At 40.2% G+C, this 18396-nt stretch overlaps 1 protein-coding gene across 1 annotated transcript in view; it reads left to right on the top strand.

Annotated features, from left to right (window-relative positions):
* PLB1 (phospholipase B1) overlaps nt 1-18396 on the top strand; it is a gene marked incomplete at its 5' end in the record, with an annotated part of 78869 nt that overhangs the window by 48608 nt on the left and 11865 nt on the right. The window contains 15 exons of the mRNA XM_068185533.1: nt 871-922; nt 1048-1128; nt 2210-2275; nt 2684-2784; nt 3620-3701; nt 4135-4239; nt 5946-6041; nt 7127-7198; nt 8771-8842; nt 10529-10589; nt 11281-11339; nt 13848-13906; nt 15068-15111; nt 16312-16411; nt 17804-17855. Of these exons, the coding sequence (XP_068041634.1) occupies nt 871-922; nt 1048-1128; nt 2210-2275; nt 2684-2784; nt 3620-3701; nt 4135-4239; nt 5946-6041; nt 7127-7198; nt 8771-8842; nt 10529-10589; nt 11281-11339; nt 13848-13906; nt 15068-15111; nt 16312-16411; nt 17804-17855 (1102 nt within the window). The remainder of the gene's footprint in view (nt 1-870; nt 923-1047; nt 1129-2209; nt 2276-2683; nt 2785-3619; nt 3702-4134; nt 4240-5945; nt 6042-7126; nt 7199-8770; nt 8843-10528; nt 10590-11280; nt 11340-13847; nt 13907-15067; nt 15112-16311; nt 16412-17803; nt 17856-18396) is intronic.

The raw sequence follows: 18396 nt of genomic DNA, 5'->3' as shown, positions 1-18396 counted from the left end.
TCTTCCTCTTCCTCTTCCTCTTCCTCTTCCTCTTCCTCTTCCTCTACCTCTACCTCTTCCTCCTCTCCCCTATGCATATTTGAAGACCAATCTGTCAGGGCAGTCAAACAAAGCTGAAGCACTTAGTCTAGGTAACTCAAAACTCATTGCACTTTAGGTATCTATCTATCTATCTATCTCTCTATCTGTCTATCTCTCTATCTATCCTATCTGTGTATATATATATGTACAGAGAAAAGAGAATGAGAGTGCTCACCTGGCTGTTGGAACACAGCAAGGCTGTCATCTTAATTTCTCTGAGTAGTCTTGAAGGTTTCTTGGATTTTTAATTACCCTGGAAAAGTTGTGTACACAGAGCTGTTTCACACAGTTATGTACTGTAGATGCAGGCTACAAAAATGAGGAGGATGTGCACAGTGGGCTCTGAAACCTACGTTTTTCAGGGACATGTTGCTCAAGAGGTCCGCTAAGTACTGGGACTGGGGATTCCTGTGTTTTAGTCTACAAGGAATAGGTTGATAGCAGCCTAGGTCTACAGAGGCCCTCTGCTTACAACTGTTGCCATATCTGGCTTTTCAGCTGTTTTGGGTGCTAAGCACTGTAATAGGAGCTGAACTTACAGTTCCAGATTAATTACTGAACGTGAGTAAAATCTGTATTCATCAATAATATAATATAATCAAGTTTGATTTGATGTTGATTTTATTACCAAGATGTGAACCTGTAATTTGATCACAGCAACATAAGTATTGTACTGTGTCCTCACTCAACCCTTCTGATATCTGTCATCTTGATTTAAGATGTCTGAAGTGTGGTAATGTTGGTCCCTCAGTACGGGTGTTACTTTCACTCACTAGTTCTCCTTTCCAGGGACTTGCCAGCTCAAGCAAGAAGGCTTGTGAGTCTTATGAAAACTAATCAGGTAAGTTGTCTGGGACTCCTTACAGCATGAATAGGTGTTGCTTCACACAGCAGATCCACCTGCAATGACACCACGTGCATATCACAAAGGTAAAGAAATTCAGACTTATTTTCTTTATTGCACAGAGAATTGACTTCAGTGCTGACTGGAAGCTCATAACAGTACATATTGGAGCCAACGATCTGTGCATCTATTGCAAAGACCCTGTGAGTAGTGACACTGGTTATCTCAAACTGTGGTGTCAGTGTAGAAACACCTCAAGGGAAATCATAAAGCCTTCACAGAGATAACATGAGTTTTATACAGGCTGCTGTATGTTTTGACAGGGGTTGTTGCTGGCAATGCCCTGATATAAAAAGCTACCAGCAGCAGAATAGGATGGTTTTGTTTTCCCTAGCTTACTCCAGGATAAGAACCGCTTTTTGACCATAAGCAAAAAATAGAAGGGAAGAAATGCCTCACTCCTCTGATGTGGTAACTGCTCTGCTGCTAGCTTGGCCTCTTTAGATATCCAAGAATGGCAGTGGTAGTTCAAAGCGGTGCAACCCTACAGTTGTCACCACACCATAACTCACAGTGTGGGGAGGTGCTAGGAACTGGTGAGGTGTATATATAAGGGAAGTTGCTGCCGTGCTCAGTCTTATTTGAATGTTATGCTTCTCTGGATTGTGGAGAAGCCTTTAGGGCTGCCATAAGGAGGTCATGGGAGTTGAGTGGGCAGGCGACAGGGAGAGGCCACCTTTCACTGCCAGCTCTCACTCTTTTGTCTTTAATATGCTCACTTACGAGCATTTTCAATTCTCCTGCAACCCCCTGTGCTTGAGAAATGTGCTTCTTCTGCAGGAGCCTTGCTAGGCATCTTTGCTGCTGCTGCCAAGTTTTATAACCTTATTTATAGCTATGACCTTGACTAGCAATGATTTCACATAATTTTATGAGAGCATATCAGCTGGCTGTGAGCATGCTTGTGGCTACTTGGTTTATGCTGTTCAGCATGCATTCAGGTTGGATTCCTTCCTGAATTTTTACATGAAGGGCCCAGTGGATTTGGGTTATAGGTGCTGCTACTCAACAAGGTTTATTTTAAATCCAAAATTTCACTAAGCCTCCCTATGTTTTGGATTAATTGCTATGTTTAAAATCCCCAGTCTCTAGAAAGAAGCAAGAACATTTCACTGACCTCTGTGTTGTAGGGCAGAAAAGGAAGTGAATTCATGTGATTCTCCAGCCTCCCAACCTAAATTCCTTGTGTCTCCATTTGATAGTAATCTCTTCTGTTTCTATCAGGATCACTACTCAGATGGGAATTACATCAAGAGGATTCAAGAAACTCTTGATATTCTGCACAAGGAGGCAAGTACTGTGAAATTATCCCAGCATTCTAGCTCACACTGAGACATGACTGACTGATGCTAGTCTTCTGTTTGTTGATTTTGCAGGGTATTTTTTTGCATTCTAGTACCAAACATGCTGTTGTCTTGTACAAAAAACATCTTCTTTTGTCTTGTCTATCTGCAGTAGTGAGATGCAGTCTGAAATGACAGATAGTAACATTGAGCTATGGTGTGGGAGAAGGATCAAAAGCTGAGTTGGGGGAGATTGGTGGAGGATTTATGGCTTTTCCATTATTTTTAATTTTTTTATCTTTCCAGTGGTGGAGAAAGGGAAGAGGTGTCAAATGGATGGACTTTAGGGTAAAATAAATGCACTGTGGGCTGTGTAACCAGTTTCTTCTAAGCCAAAGTCTGACTTACCTTTCAGGTTCCAAAAGCTCTAGTGAGTCTGGTTGATGTGGGGGACATCACCGCTCTGAGACATTTATTTGTGGACCCTTCAGTTCGGTGCCCCACTTACTTGGCAGAGTAAGACTTGTTTGACTTCCTTTTGTCCTGTTTATGTTCTTATTCTGTGCTTCTCTTGTAATTTGAACTGATGTTTAAAGGTAGCAGCACAGTCCTGTGGATATCCTTCCCATGTAGTGCTGACATCACCCTGCCTGATGGCATTTCCTTCTCCTGGCTTTGACCTGTTTTCCATATCTAGAACTGTACATAATGTACACTTCAAAGGCCAGGGTTAAAGTTACTGAAACAGGTAACCATCTTCAAGATGGTGTTGAAGTGCACAAACATTTAGATTTGCAGGCCTTTTTTTGCAGCGACATGATGTTTTTGAGGAGTAGACAGGTTTCCCCTGTTTCAGAGGCTTCCGTGCAATGGGTAATTTGCATTCTTTGCTGATCTTTCAGACAGAGAAAAATTCTCTGTCTTGGGAATGCAAAAGGAATTGTTGGTTGGAAAGGTGTCAGCTCAGAAGTAAAACAGGCAGTACATTTCAAAGTACTGTTTTCTAGTTCCCCAGGGGCTCTGGTGTGCACCTCTGTCAATCTGCAGGGCCTTTGGATGCCAGGGTGAAACTAATGAAAAAAACTAGCCTCTGTGCAGAGTGCACTGCTTTGATATATCTGGGTGTGAAACCAAAATTACTTAAAGTAGTATCATTCATGTGAGGAAGAAAATAAGATTAAGGTTTGAAATTACAATAGCAAGGACAATAACATGTTTTCACAGAAATGTGATTTACAGATTCCCTTATTACATCCTTGTTGTGAGGGCATTGCATGACAAAGGGTGGTAACTGCATTATCAGATGTTTAAATCTCTCTGTTCCTGTTTTCTCCTCTAACCTCCCCCACAGTTATCTGTGTAGCTGTGTTCTCTCAGGAGAAGAAAACTCAGAAAATTTAACAATGGTGAGGGACGCCATCAAAGCTTACCAGGTATGACTATTTAGAGTGGTACAGTTACTTAATTTCCACTAGAGATGAGCTCTTGATTACCAAGCAACATATCATACCTGTATTTTACCCAAAATATGAACTCAGCAGGAGCTCATGTGATGCTATCCAAACCTATCATGTGACCAAAACTGGCAGCAGAGGTCTTCAGAAAAATGATGTTTCTTAGTAGAGGTTGATCCATGAGAGTTTAGTCACCAAAACCCTGTCCCTGACAAACAGTTTCAGCATTGTGTTCCAGCCTTCTCAGCCCCTTTGCAGCATCTCAGCCCTCTTTTGCCTATGGCTGTGGCTATTTAAGTTCACAAGTAAAACTTCCTTTTGATTCCAGCGCTTTGAGAAGACCCAAACAAAGAAAATAGTTATGATGCAGAGATGTTTTTGAAGTATTGCTGGTGGTTTTTGTTTCTTGCAGCTTGGCATTCAGAGACTGATAGAGTCTGGCAGATATGACACTCATGAAAATTTCACAGTCGTTATCCAGCCTTTCCTCCAAAATCTGAAGGTTCCTCTGGATCAGGTATGATCTAAAGGTGATTTCTGCATTTAAATGACTAAGGACAGGTATCTTACCTATAGAGACTATATTCAAAATAGTTTCACTTTGTTCTGTGCTTTTCTTATGAGAAGTTGCTGATTTTTGGTATAGTACAACAGATTTCTTCATATAGTAAGCAGTTCTTAGTTTTACTTATTGTTCTGTCAATTTCAATTACTGTTTTGGAAAATGAGTCAAAACTTGATTTAAGAGGTGTGTTTGTGTATGTTCTTTGAAGTACATAAATAATTTTTCTTCCTGAAAATGCAACATGATTAATAAAATACCAAGTTATTAAGTTGCACTTCTTAAAGCAACATAGCTGCATTGCTCAGTGAAGACTATGGCATCAGCTCCCCTTTATGCCACATAACTCATTTTTCTGTGTCTGACAGAAAGGGAACTTTATGTATGATCTTGTGGAAGTAGTTTTATGTAGTTCATATGTATATGTTGATGTATATCTCAGTTCGTTGAATGGCAATTTCCAGTAAGCTGTAAATCTAGGAAAAGACTCAAACTTTCACTAAAGCTGAAACTGTTTTCATATGTACCTGGAGCAAAGAGGAGATGGAGCAAAATATTGAGCAGGGATTGCTCTGGCATAATAGGACTGGGCTGATTCTGAAAATGTTTGCAATAGCTGGTGAAAGTTTGAAAAGTTAAGGTGCTGCTATGGACAAATTTGCTTCACAGGCCTCCTTTGTTTTGTTTGACTGAAGCCTTTTGTTTGTGCATGAAGCTGGTCCCCATGAGAAGTCATCCCTAAGGATTTTGGTACTGAGGGTAGGGAACACAGAAATAAAAACAGAAGAAGCAAAATATTTATAATTTTTTTGTAGTCTCACAAGCATTAGTTCAGATTTTAAGAAGTTCAGGATGCTCTTTCAATTTGTTATTTCACGCAACATTCAGATGTTCCTGAACTGAAAACTCTGTCTGCAAACATGGCAAAAGATATGATGCAAATTTTGGTAGTAGTCCTCTAAAAAGCAAGTCCAACCACACTGAAAAAACCCTGTTCAAGTTTTGAAGAAGAACTGCTCTGACCAAAAATAGTTGTTTCAGTCATGTGTGACCCTAATCTCAGTATTCATGTGACAGACAAATTTCCAAACTCCATTTCCTCCAGATCCTCCGGTACCTGTATTAACCCTGTATTAAAGTACAGTTTTGTTCAGAAAGGAAAGTTTTGTATTATTGTATTTTGTATTAAAGGGCAGTTTTGTTTAGAAAGCTCTGGTGTGCTTGGTCAGGCTGCCTCCCGTCAAACACGTACTTGCTTCTTGAGCCTTTCAAAACTCACAGCTTTGCAGAAGGTACTGCAGAGCATAATGCTGCCTGTGGTTCCAGTTCTAATGACAACTGGAACCAGGGAGAGGAATTCATCCTCATTGCAGAACCTGAAGAGGAACTGTATCCGTAATTGAAAATGGTGGATTTGCTGCTTCTGGATGGATCTGCCCATGGAGGCACATAATGTTTTCTAGCTAGGTGTTTCTGGTAGTTCATGGGTCTGCTGAAGTACAGTTTGTATTGCCAGATAATTGGGAGCCTTTCTGCAATGGAGCAGGGAGAGCAAGTAACATGAATATCCCTTCACTGGTTCTGATTTGGCTTTAGCAACTCCAAAACGGAAGTGTGAGGATTCTTCTACACTCAGATGTCCTTTATGCTTTTATTTGTAGGATGAGAAACCAGATGTCTCCTACTTTGCACCTGACTGCTTCCATCCAAGCCAGAAAGGTCATTCTCAACTTGCCAGGGCTCTATGGAATACTGTGGTAAGGTGACAGGCTCTACATACAGTGAGATCTTCACCTAGACCTGACCACCATTAAAATATCTCTGTAATAAGTTTTGCAATTAAGGCCTGAATAATGCTGGACCTTGTGTTTTATCTCTCCCTAACTAGTTAAATACTCTCTGGCTTTGGCACTGCTCTCTGCCTAGAATCTCTTGGTTCTTTAAATGTGTGGTGAAGAGAGGGGTCCTCCAAGTGCATGATCACAGTAATTTTGTGACTTCAAGTCTTCTTCATCTGTTTTTATGCAAGGCAGGATAGCATTTAATAAGGATGATGTTTCTATGGGCTGCTATGGAAAACCACCAAATAAAGAATTGTAACTACATCTGTCAATTTAAAATGGATTACTTAGATGTTTAAGTCCCTGTGTTGTTAATGTCTCATTAGGAATTAAAGTGGCTTTAATTTAGTTGAGTTTTACTACTTTTGGAAATAAGTTAAGCTCAATAAAGATGAGTCACTAAAGATTGCTTAAGCAAACCCATTTTACTTAGCATTGCAGTGCAGGAGTACCCAGCAGTCAGAGGCAGTATCTTGGATCTTGAATAGTAACTTCCATATACTTTGGATTAATGTTTTAACAACTGACATGACTGCTTGCAATCATCAAGCAGTACCTCTAATTAGATTTGGTACTATCTTCTACATATAAACAAACCTTTGTTGGAGATGCCATCATGCAGCTTAGCTATAAAAAATTGAGGGACTCTTGATGTCTTTTGTGCAAGAGAAGAAAGTTTATGACCTTGCCTTCTGGCAAAATTCCAAGGTACTTCATGTGCCTGCCAAAATCCTCCAGGAGTTTAAACTGATCCACTGTAGCTTTCCACTTCCCATTTTAAGCTTCTTTCTAGAGCTGCTCTTTTGTTTTGCAGTTGCCATGTTCTTTCTGGGAAGTAGATGCATTTCAGCCTTGGCTGTAAATCTAGGTCTGTAAACACAGACACCTACATATAGATTTGAAAGGTATATTTATGTTGGAGTTTTTTTAATTAGAATTGTTTTACAAATTTAAGATGAGCTGACACGGTTAAAAATAGGTTCTTTTGTCTTTGTTTCTAGTTACAGCCTGTAGGCCAGAAAGCTGATTCATTTGATTTCTCAGCTGACATCATCCTTGGCTGTCCAGCTCAGGTAAACATACCCACATTTTGGAAGTTTGCTGTCAGGAGGCTGTACTGCTTGTGCTTGCTGCAGAGAGCAGGGATTTGGTATATCTGGAATAAGTTTACTTAAAGCTTTGTTGACTGTTTACCTCTGAGTGAGCAGGTGTTCTCATATACCTGCACTGGTGTCCCATGGCTATTTTGCTGTGCCATGAATACCAATTGACAACCTGCTGATTTGTGTGTTTGCAGTTACAGCAGAGGTTGTTTTTTGTTGTTTGTGAAGTACAGAGGCAGCTCAAGCAGCAAACAACAGAATCAGTGAGGTTTGGCCACCACAGCAGCTTTGAAAACCCAGAATCTGTTGTCTCTTGGATTAATATCAGGTTGACTTTCCTGGCCTGATCCATAAGAGGAATACTTCAGAGTCTTTGGAAGCTGCTTCTGCAGTTACAAAACAAGCTTCTGAACTTGCAGGACAGTTGCTAGATACCAGCACATGGAAATGACTGCTGCAGGCAGCAGTAACTGGCTCCCTTTCTTCAGCAGTTTCAACAAGAAGGTTAAAGAGCTGAACAGATCAGGGAGCTGAGTTCTGAGTTCTTTCTGGAGGCAGGCATTCAAGTTATGCATGAGGCTTTTGTCCATATTGTGTCCATCCTGTCAGACGAGGAAAATCTGCTGTGTTATTAACCAGCATATTTCAGAAGTCCTCTGATTTGCTCAAATTGATCCTACTTCCTTTACCCAGCATTCTTTCCAAGCAGCTTAAATGAACTCAGCAACTTCTTCAGTGCCAAATAATGTGGATTTTATGCTTCTTTCCCTTCCTTCACTCTTATTCAAAGATACTGCTTTTCAGAAGTAGGCAAAGAAAAGTTTTATATCCCTTGAAAAGATAATGGCCTCTTTTTTTTGCAGAAATGGTAAGCCTTTAGTAACCATAAGTGCTATGAAAAGGTCATTGATAGAAGTGCCAGTAGCCATGGAAAATTATTTGTTTTGAGGCAACCTTAAGTACCATAAAAACCTGCCTTCTAATTTTAGTGCTTTTTAAGACTTCCTTATGCAGATGCTGGAGTTTCTCTTGATTGAGGTAAGTGAGCCTTCAGGTGCATATTTTTAGCCTGTATGATGTGCATGTCTTCCTGAATGCATGCTGCATTAATATGGGATAAAAATAACAATGAAATTTCTACAACCTCCCTTGGAGGGAAGAATGATCTTTTCAGAAAGCAATCTTTCATCTCCCTGCTGCTGACACAGAAGATATGCCCAGGTTTGTCCATCTTCTACATCAGCACCTTTTGAAAGGACTAAACTTCTAATAAAGTCTAATTTGGAATGTTAGGAGAGGAAAGTATTAAACTGTGATTGACTTCTGGCATATGTAATTTTTGTCCTAAGGTACTAAACACAAATTTTATTAATTTTAAGGAAGAAGTATGGTTTCAAAGTCCAGATTCCAATTTTTTATAGTTTAGGCAGTTACTTTCTTGGTTATGTGATACCTTGATATCACTTGCTATGGTTTGTGCCATGTGCTTTTTGCCTATTTGTGCTTTTCTTATTTCTCTTATTTTGTTTCCTCTTTCTCCAGAACAGTCCCTTCCTGGGAACAAAGAGGAATAGCAACTACACACCTGTGGAGCCCACTAGAGAGCCAATAGAGGTAATTGTTGCACCTTTTGCTGCATTTTTGGCAAACTATGTAAAGCTGCATCTCATCTCTTAACACATCATCCTGAATTTATAGATTATATAAACTACTACCAGTTTTTGGAAAGAGAATTCTGCCTTGCATTGCACTTTTCACTGTGTAAACAAATGTTTTCCTAAAAGCCTAACAAAATTAATTATATTAATGGTGCAATTGTAGCAAAACTGTAACTAAAGTAAGTAACCTGGAATGCATAATTAATTCAGGTAGCAAGTTCCTCACAGTATGGAGAAGCTATTTTAGAATCCTGACCCCCAAATAATCTGAGGAAAGTTTAGATATTCTCCTTTGGAGGCACTGTTCTTCCTTACGCTCAAGTAAGCTTAACCTGCAGTTGCAGTCACCTTTACATATTTGATGTGTGACCCTATACAAAGGTGATAGGACTCCCATTTCAAAGAGACTTAATTTCCACCATGACTGAGCAACTATCATGAGGCATGTTCAATAAACTGCAGAAACAGATATTGTGTGTAGGACTTGAAGAAATGGAGCAATTATTTGCTTCGCAGTCAAAATGGACTGGGCTAGTTTGGCATACTGGGGGTGCTCATGACTAACCCAATTATCAAAATCTTTGTACCACGAGGGTCACAAAGAACAGCAGTTATTGTCTTAGCAAGTCATAGTTTGCAGTACGGATTTTTATCTGTAGAGCTAGAGTTATACTTTAATAGGCAATTCCACTGAATCTCAACAGGAACAGCTTTTGAAGTGATAAAGGAAAGAAGCAGAGAGAAGCTAAAGCAACACTTTCTGATCTAAAAATAAGCCTATCTGTCCTTTCTAGCCTCTGCAACCAGACTTTAGTGGTTGATAGTGGAGCATATTACAACTTTTTTTGCAGGAACAGATGAATTTGTCGTGATGTTTTTTAACAGCAGCCATGCTTTCTGAAGACCACTGGTCTATGTAGTTTTACTTGGGTAGAATTGTGCAGTCACAGAATAATTGGGGTTGGAAGGGACCTCAGGACATCCTTAGCCTGATATCCTGCTTCTAATAGGGCTGGCCTTTTGATCTGTGCACACAGCTCTCATTGCTCCTGCAAGGGCTGGCCACTGTAACAATTTTAGTTTTTCCCTTGCTGCCTTCTTGATTAATATGGTTGCTTGCTACCAAAAAGCAGGGGGAGATATTCATCAGCTCTCTCTGCTGGTGAACTAAGGTGTTCTGCAATGTGTGTTTGATTCAATATCCTCTATTGGTGGAATATACATAATAACTATTATGTCACCTAAAATGTATGGTAAAGTACAATTATTTAGAGCCTAAGTTTTCTTCACTGGAACTTTTAAAGCTTTGAGTTTTTTTCAAATTTTATATTCAGTAAAAGCAAGCCATTTTTGAAAGTTTCTAGGGAAAGAATAGGTTCCTGGCAAAGTACATGGGGAACAATAATATAATAATAGAATATATAAGGTTTTATGCTTTGGCTAGAAAATGTCACCAGAAGTAATTTTTGTTTGGATAGTATTCAACAGAGAGGTGGAAAAAGACTGTTGAGATACATAGGCACCAAACTAGGATCTATGTTTTAACTTGGTTTTGCCCTACACTGTACAACTAAACTATATCTGAATTCTACATTGTCTTTTAGCTACAAGATGAAAACAATTCTGTAACTTCTCGTTTCAGAATTGGGGCAGTGAACTCTCATGTCCTGGTCATACTCCATCCAGTCATGTCCCAACATCAGGTGAGAAAGAACTCCCAACCTAAAATCATACATAGGAAAAAATTTCATCTTTTGTTTCTCAAAGCAGTAAGATCTTGAAATTGCACATCCTAGATGGAAAGTAAACAATAAAAGCTGGTATATTTAGCAGAAAAGGGAAGAAGTCTGTCCTGCCACTCACAATGAGTCCTGCATGACCGCAGGTATGTCTCTGTGGATAAATGTGATCACATTTATTGTATGCATGTATCTTATACATTATTCATCATACAGCAACGTGGCTGACTAAAATTGGCGAGGAGGGTTAGTGACTGGAATGTGCTCTGATAAGCAGTGCAGTGCAAGTGCTGTGTGCAGTTTGAAGATTTTACGGGGAGATTTTTAATAGGAAATATTGATCTAATACCCAGACCTGTAGGTCAATTAAAACCAATTGAATGTATGCATCTGTAAACATATCTAGTCTGTTTTCATTTTTTACATAAGCTGTTTTAAGTTCCATTTCTTTCCATGTTAGTGTAAAGCACTGTTGCAAGCAAAGGCAAGAAGTTACGCATTTTGCCTAGGTGACACACAGAACTGAAGCATTTTCTACCTTAAAAGTCTGCAAAAATGCCATCACATTGGAACATAAGACTTGCATGTTTATTCTATTAAACAGTATTTTGTCAGTTGTCTATAATTCTGCTTTTATTCTCCTACTGCTTTTTAGTCCATGAGCTACGGCCTGCTGACATCAAAGCCATAGGAGCACTTGGAGATTCCCTGACTGTGAGTACTGCTGGATTCCCACATTTAGAATGAGAAGAGCAGCTGTTGATTTCTGCCCAGATGTTGTCGTGTCAGCCATCATCAGAAAGTAAATTGCTTTGGCTTGGCAAATCAAAACTCATCTACCTGGCTCCCTTTGCAAAGAAATAGCCTGAAGGGATATGAGTGACACTGGCAGTTGTGTAATCCAGTAATTAATAGTTCAGGCCAGGACAGAAATGGGATCCCATTCTCTGTTGCATGCAGTTTATTGAAGTGTTTTTGAAAATGGATGTGTCTGTCTTATAGGAATAGTCTCTTCAGTCATGAATAAAAAGAAGTGAAAGCAATTGATAATTTTGATGCAAGAAGACATTTTGCTGAAAACTCCCATGGAAATAATTGACTGTGAAATGAAGTGTTTCCCACATGAGATAATTCTGATACTTCTGTATTTCAGAGTTTTGCTTTCAGATTCTGCCTCCTGGGTTAGATATCTTCCAGTTACAGCTCTGATGTATTTCAAGTACTAAGAAATGGAGGTTTAAAACAAAAAGTAGGCAAAAAAAAAAAAAAAAAAAACCAACACCACCAAAAGGGCCCCAGAGAAGAATAGCAGGGAATACTGCAGATCTGCGCTGAAGTTTTCTGAGAAAAAGTTCTAGAATTACACAACCCTGCTGAATTGTTCTGGCATGGGATGAAAGCAAAAATTTGCATCAACAGTTTCCATGAATTTTAACTCCTGAACTAAACCATTGCTCGTTCTAGCAGCTTCTGTTCCTGTTGAGTTCAGAGGGACTTGAAGGGTCTGAAGGCCTTAAATGATCAGGTTTATCTTACAGTCAGGTGTGCATGTCTCCATTATGCATCATGCACCTTCTCATTAGCTCTGAACCTGATTTTGCTTGACCTCATGTTATCTTGGCTGTCTCTTGCTGCAAAGCTTTGAGCTTTTTTTAGAAGAAATCAGTAAAGCCCTACAAGTCTCCCTCCTATCCATTGCCATGACTCTTAAAATTAATTGCTTTATTTCCCCTCCCATGTCAAATGCTAGGTATGTGCACTAGCACATATCTCTTATTTTAAAAATATTAGTTCTTTTAATATATGAAATATCTCAGAAAGCCCAAGTCATAGGGGCCAGATTATGATGCTTTAGGTCTCTGTCTCAAGAGCTGAGCAAGGCAGGTTTTCATAATGCCATTATTCATGCAGTTCCTACCAGTTGCCACAGCAAGGTGTGCTTCAGGGGTTTTATTAAGTGATTTATTTGGGGTGGCCAGAAAAAGTGGCAGAGTATTTCCCATGTGTGTGCACATACTCACATCTCCCACAGCAGCCACGTGCACTTCATACAGGATAGCCATCTTCGGCACAGGGGGACTGCAGCAGCAAAGTCCACCAAGGCATGGATTGTCCTCCTGCTACTCCTCACGAGATCCCTGAATGCAGTCAGTGTTTATGGCTGAATTGGTGCAGTGGATTTTTGAATAATACAAAAGTAGGGGAGACCACAAAAAAACTGTAAAGCTGCAGAAGAACCCCTTCTCATGTTTGCTGCCCTGAGTGTGAGTCAGGGTGCTGACTTTGCTAGATGTCTGTCCCCATCCTGTGAGTTACTCAAATTCAGCACAGAAGTCTTTGTTCTGATGGCTTTCTGCATTTATTTAATTTGGAAGGATATGAAAGTTCACAGTGCAAGAAGAAAGGCTGTCTCAATCTAGATACAGTTGGAGATTAATGAAATATTGAGCAATTTAGTCATGTCACTGGTTAGAATTCATCTGTCTGACTTCTCTAGCAGCAATACACAGTGAAAGCATAGACACACCAACATGCTTATCTATACAGGTAAAAAAAATCTTGTCCACACCTCATCAAGTCTGTTTGCTAAGTAGCAGACTGGATCTAGGAGAGGAAAAATGGATTATACATCAAAGATTTGTTTTTTTGGCAGATCAAAAAACAGCTTCTCTCATTTATGTACAGCTAAAACTGGATGGAGATTTTTCATCAGTGTTTGGGGCTTTTTTTCTGGATTATTAAGTCTCTCAAAATCATCTTTCTTCAGAAAATGCCAGGATGAAGCATTTTCAATCAGAAAAAAATCCAAACAAATACAAAGCAGTTGATGTTAATCTGAGTCTCACTGGGCTGCTAAAACAGTATGAGTAGCAGCTTTAAAGTCTCATGTCCTTGACCTTACAATCTGATGTCCTCTGGCTGGACTACATCTCCTCTGATGCTCCATGGTCTGCTATCTAGATGAGTTCCCTTTGCGTATGAGAAGAAGCACGAAAAATTGGAGTATGGGAGATGCAGGGCTGCCCACAAGCCAGTGTGTGGTGGTGAATAAGGACACAGAACACTTATGCTAAAGCTGGGATATTGCAAAACCTTGGCTGGATGCAGAGTAATGTTAAAAGAATGTTTCAGCACTTTCAAAACATGATGTCTATCTTACCTAAATTCATAGGGCTTTTTTTCTTTTAGTATTTTATCTGTTGTTATTTCCATCTTTTCCAGACTGCAGTAGGAGCCAAAGTACCGGACCTACAAACAGACTGGAAGGGACTTTCCTGGAGGTGAGTGAAAATGCTAATTTTTTTAAATCTGTTTTTGTTCACACAGTTAAAAGTGTGGGTCACCTGGTTGTGTAGTTACGTCTTTCTATATGTAAATTCAGGGGAGGATGCTGACAGCAAGTAAGGATTGGAGGAGTCAGGACTGGAAGAGAAAAGCAGTGATTCCTGTGGGGGGGTTGGGGTGGGGTGGGTGGGTTGTGTTTGTTTTTGTGGGCTTTTTCTTGCTTCTTTTTTTCTTTTCTTTTTCTTTTCTTTTTTTTTTTTTTTTTTTTTTGTGTGTGTGTGTCTGTTAACCCAACCTGTGTCACAGTACTTTTTAGCTTTTTGCTAGTCTCTCTGGAGCTTATTCAAAATGTTGCTGTTATTATCTACTACAGTATATAAAGCTAGAAGGTTTGAGTGAGTGTGGATTGGTATAAACATGGAGAAAGCACTGCATACGTGCTCAATGAAGATGTTACAAGCACCTTTGCTATTGCAAAGTGGGCAAATGTCAGAGGGTGCGAAGCTCAATATCCATGCTAGAGCAGAAGGAAACTGCCTTCTCCCTATGGGCAGACGTATGGTTGATAAGTGTATGCATGTATACATCGTCCTCTCTGCTCTTTCTGCATCCTTTTGCATGTGTCTGCAGGCATGGATACTTTCAGGAGGGGGTGCCACAAGTGGTGTAAGAATGTGTTGGCTCTGCACACAGACAAGTTTTGAATGGTGAGGCAGAGGCTCTATGTAATTGGCATTGCAGCATTGCAAATAGGCAGTTAATGAGTATTTAATGCAGTCTCCCCTATGCTTAACTGCATGCAAATGTAGTTTCAGCAAGGTAACATGGAACAGCTTTAGTGAGGAAATATGCCTTTCTGTGATAGGTATCCCAGCATGTCCACATGAAAAATCAGTTCTCTCAATATGGTCTGTTCCCAGCCTGAAGGCATAGCTTCTGTCCTAGTGCTGCCTTGCTTTATTTAATGTGAGTTATCCCTTCACTACTTTCCCTGAATTCCTGTGGTTTATCTCCTTAGTCCTGTTTGAAGCAAGTATTAGGGGAGGAGGGGGAGGAGGTTGTTTTTTCCTTCTTGGGCTGCTACAACACGTGGTGACAATAAGACAAATGGCTGCAAGACTAACCCTACTGGGTGATTTTATTCTTTCCCTTTGTAGTATTGGAGGTGATGACACTCTGGAGATCCAGGCTACTTTACCCAGTGAGTATCCTAGACAGTGGTTTAAGTGGGTGCTAGGAAACATCTGGAAATAGTCATTCCTTGAAAACGGTGGGGATGTCCATCTGTTGTGGGTACAAGCAGTTCATGTGAGTGAGAGCTGAGATCCAGACTGACCTGATTAGCTGTAAAGTTGATTCAGCCCCTCCACGTCACAGGACCTGCATGTGACTGTATCATCCTTTTGGCCAAAAGAATTAGGAGTAAATGTGCTGAAGGTGACAGAAGTTCATGGCAGACCTGTCCCTCCCTTATTTTGTTTTGTGCTTTCCAGTGACTGACTGTAATATCTGTGGACAAATGAAGAGTTATGAAACAATTGCCAGTCCATCTAGCCAGGATTGTTGACAAAGCTATGGTTCTTCCAGATGATTTCAAGTTGCTACATAGCAGTGGGGAAAAAAAAATCTAAAAGTACTATAATTTTTTGCCCTAGTGTTCTGTGTAATTGGGCCTGTAGTTGCCATAGAAACCATTAAGTGGTCAATGTGACAATAATTTGGAAGGCACTTGGTTTACAATGCCTGCTGTATTTGTATGTGATCCATGCTGTGGAGCAGTTTGACAATATCTGACACTGTTAGTAAAAAATCTGATGTGCTTAGCCTTGTACCAGGCATATCTCCGTGTCTGAAGAAAAATAGAAGGCGCAATTCATTTATGCATTATAAATGAGAGTCTATAAAGAGGTTTCAGACAGCAGTACTACGGACACAGTAACAACAACAGTTGTCAGATGTGATGCTTCCCCACTGAAAGTTTAAGTTAAATCTAGAAAAATGAAAAAAATTCACTTCTCTGCCACAAGTATTATTATCTAGCTGGAGGAGTGAGAGGTAGAGGGCCATATTCAGGGCATCCGCTTCTGGTATGCGAAGGAAAGTAACCACGAATACTCTGACAAATGCAAGACTGGTGATTTGCCCGAGATCCATCTATGCATCTCCTGGGCCACCAAGTCCTGGTTCCTCAAACCCATGGAGAGAAATAATTTCAGTGATGAAATTTGGACAGTAACTAGAGTCTTCAAAGGAGATGTGTCTCTAGCTCCTGTAAGTCATAGTGAATGAGGAGAAAACACAGGTCTGTATTCTTACCACTCGACTGGCTTCTGCTTCTGCAGGGAGGCAACGCTGCTGGCTGTACTGTGAATGGTTAAACACTGTGCTTTTTCTTTTTAAGACATCTTGAAAAAATTAAATCCGAACCTCTTTGGTTTCTCCACTGGCACTTCTAAGGAAACAGCTGGATTCAATGTTGCGGAGAGAAATGCCGCAGCACGGTAAGGAAAATCCCAAAGGAGAAAGGCAAAGGAGTGAGAAGTGATGGACTGGCAGGTTACCTTTGTGATGGATGTCAGGGTTGAGGTAATGCTGATGACCTGCTGGTACTCAGCATGTTTCTGTGATCTGATGTTTTTAATTGTGTGTTTAATTGTGAGTTTCAGGGTTTTGGTCTTTTAATTCAATTTGGTATTTGGGGGATTTGTTATTTTTTTCTAAATTAGACACAAGCTTCCTTTCTTTATTTGATTTCTGCTCATAATTTTTGAGCCAATGCCTCAGTAATGCTTCTAATTCAACCAGTACCTTTTTCTGCCCAGTCTTCAGTGTACAGGTCTCTAATTCACTGTCAGGCAATATCTGTAATGAGGAATGAATTCATGAGCATCTATTTTATTCCTTGATTTCTAAAGAATGTACCTGAAACTAACAAATAGAAGCCCACTTCTACCCTAATGGCACTAAAAATTATCCCTATTTGCAGTGCAAAGGAAAAAAAAAAGCAGCTGGGAAATAACTCCTTTTCCACATGAAGAAAATAAATTTACTAGTCTGTTAACAACTAAAACATGTAAGAATTTGTATGGCTTACACTGTGCCTGCTCCATGAATACTCACAAAATTTGTTTCCAAAGCTTTTTGTGACACCTTTAACAACCATTAAATCTGCTGCAAGAGAAATTTAGGATAACTATCAAAACCTGTATAGCTATTAAATATTTCATAGGTTCCCTAAGCAAAGCTGACTCAGTGTGATCAATATGGTTCTAGGAATCCAAATAATGTAACTGCATTTTTGTAGTTGCTGGAGGGAGGCAGGGCTTATTAGCTCAAGCACAGTCTTTTTCTAGTGTATGAGGATCTCATTTCCAGCTGGTGTCTCAGCATGGTTTGTGCTTTGGCCCGTGGATGTTGCATCCTGTCCAGAACTGGACTGGGACTTGAGCCTGGCAGTCCCACAATATAAGCACTCTCTTCCAGCCATAAGACAAGCCATAGGAATTTAAGACCAGATCAGGAAGGCTGGTTAGGTGCCCAGGTTCTGTGTCAGCACCAAAATCCCCCACTAGATTTTTGAAGCAAGTTATGCAACTCAATGTCTCTGTGCATCTGGGTATTAGTGTTTTTTCCCAAACAAAATGCACAAAGGCCAAGTCTGAGATGGGAAGAACTCATACCAGTTGCCTGCCACTTGGCAATCATCCTAATTGAAGCCTTTTCAGATCAGATTATTCACTTGTGCAACTTGGTCCTTCAGTGTTTGCTCAGCCTTTTGAGGCATCACTTTCCTTATTCTGATTTCTGCTGCTCCTGAGATCCCCTGCAATGAGGAGTGGGGATCAAGAAGGCAATGTGCTTTTGGAGCACACATCTTCTGTTCTCTCTCCTAGTGATATGCCAGCCCAAGCACGTGCATTGGTAGAGCTCATGAGAAGCAGCTCGGTAAGTGGGATTTGGGCCACACCTCGGTGCTGCTGGGGTCTCTGGGAGATGACTGTAATTAATGGGATGCTTGAGTCATGAAGAGTGCTTTACTGATGAAAGAAAAGTCCTTGTCTCTGTTGTACTTTCCAAGATGAATATGCCAGATGAATTACCCCTAATGTAGGCTGCAGTGCAGCCAGGAGATTTAAGGATGGTAAAGAGGAAGAGGAGAAATCTGAAGGCTCTGGTGAGATCACGGGATTGCTTTGTTGAGCAGCAACCTTCAAAGTGAAGGTCATAAGTGCTGAGTGTAAAATTGCTGAAGCAGGTAGGTCTGCAGACCAACATGAGTCACAATATCCACAATACTGGGAAGAGGGACTATGAAGTCTTTGCTGGAGAAAAAGCCCACTCTAAGTCTGGTTTTGAGCAGGCAACTAATTAATCAGTGACCAGAAACCTCAGGAATGGATGAATCTCTGTCACACCATAATCTTTTAGAGAATTAGTAGGAGATTGTGGACCAGTCTGATGTGCCAGCTCCACTGACGGCAACAAA

This window comes from Anomalospiza imberbis, chromosome 3 (genome assembly GCF_031753505.1).
Source record: "Anomalospiza imberbis isolate Cuckoo-Finch-1a 21T00152 chromosome 3, ASM3175350v1, whole genome shotgun sequence".
Classification (NCBI taxonomy): domain Eukaryota; kingdom Metazoa; phylum Chordata; class Aves; order Passeriformes; family Viduidae; genus Anomalospiza; species Anomalospiza imberbis.
The sequence above is the reverse complement of the archived record's forward strand: the minus strand, read 5'-3'. Positions and strand labels throughout refer to the sequence as shown.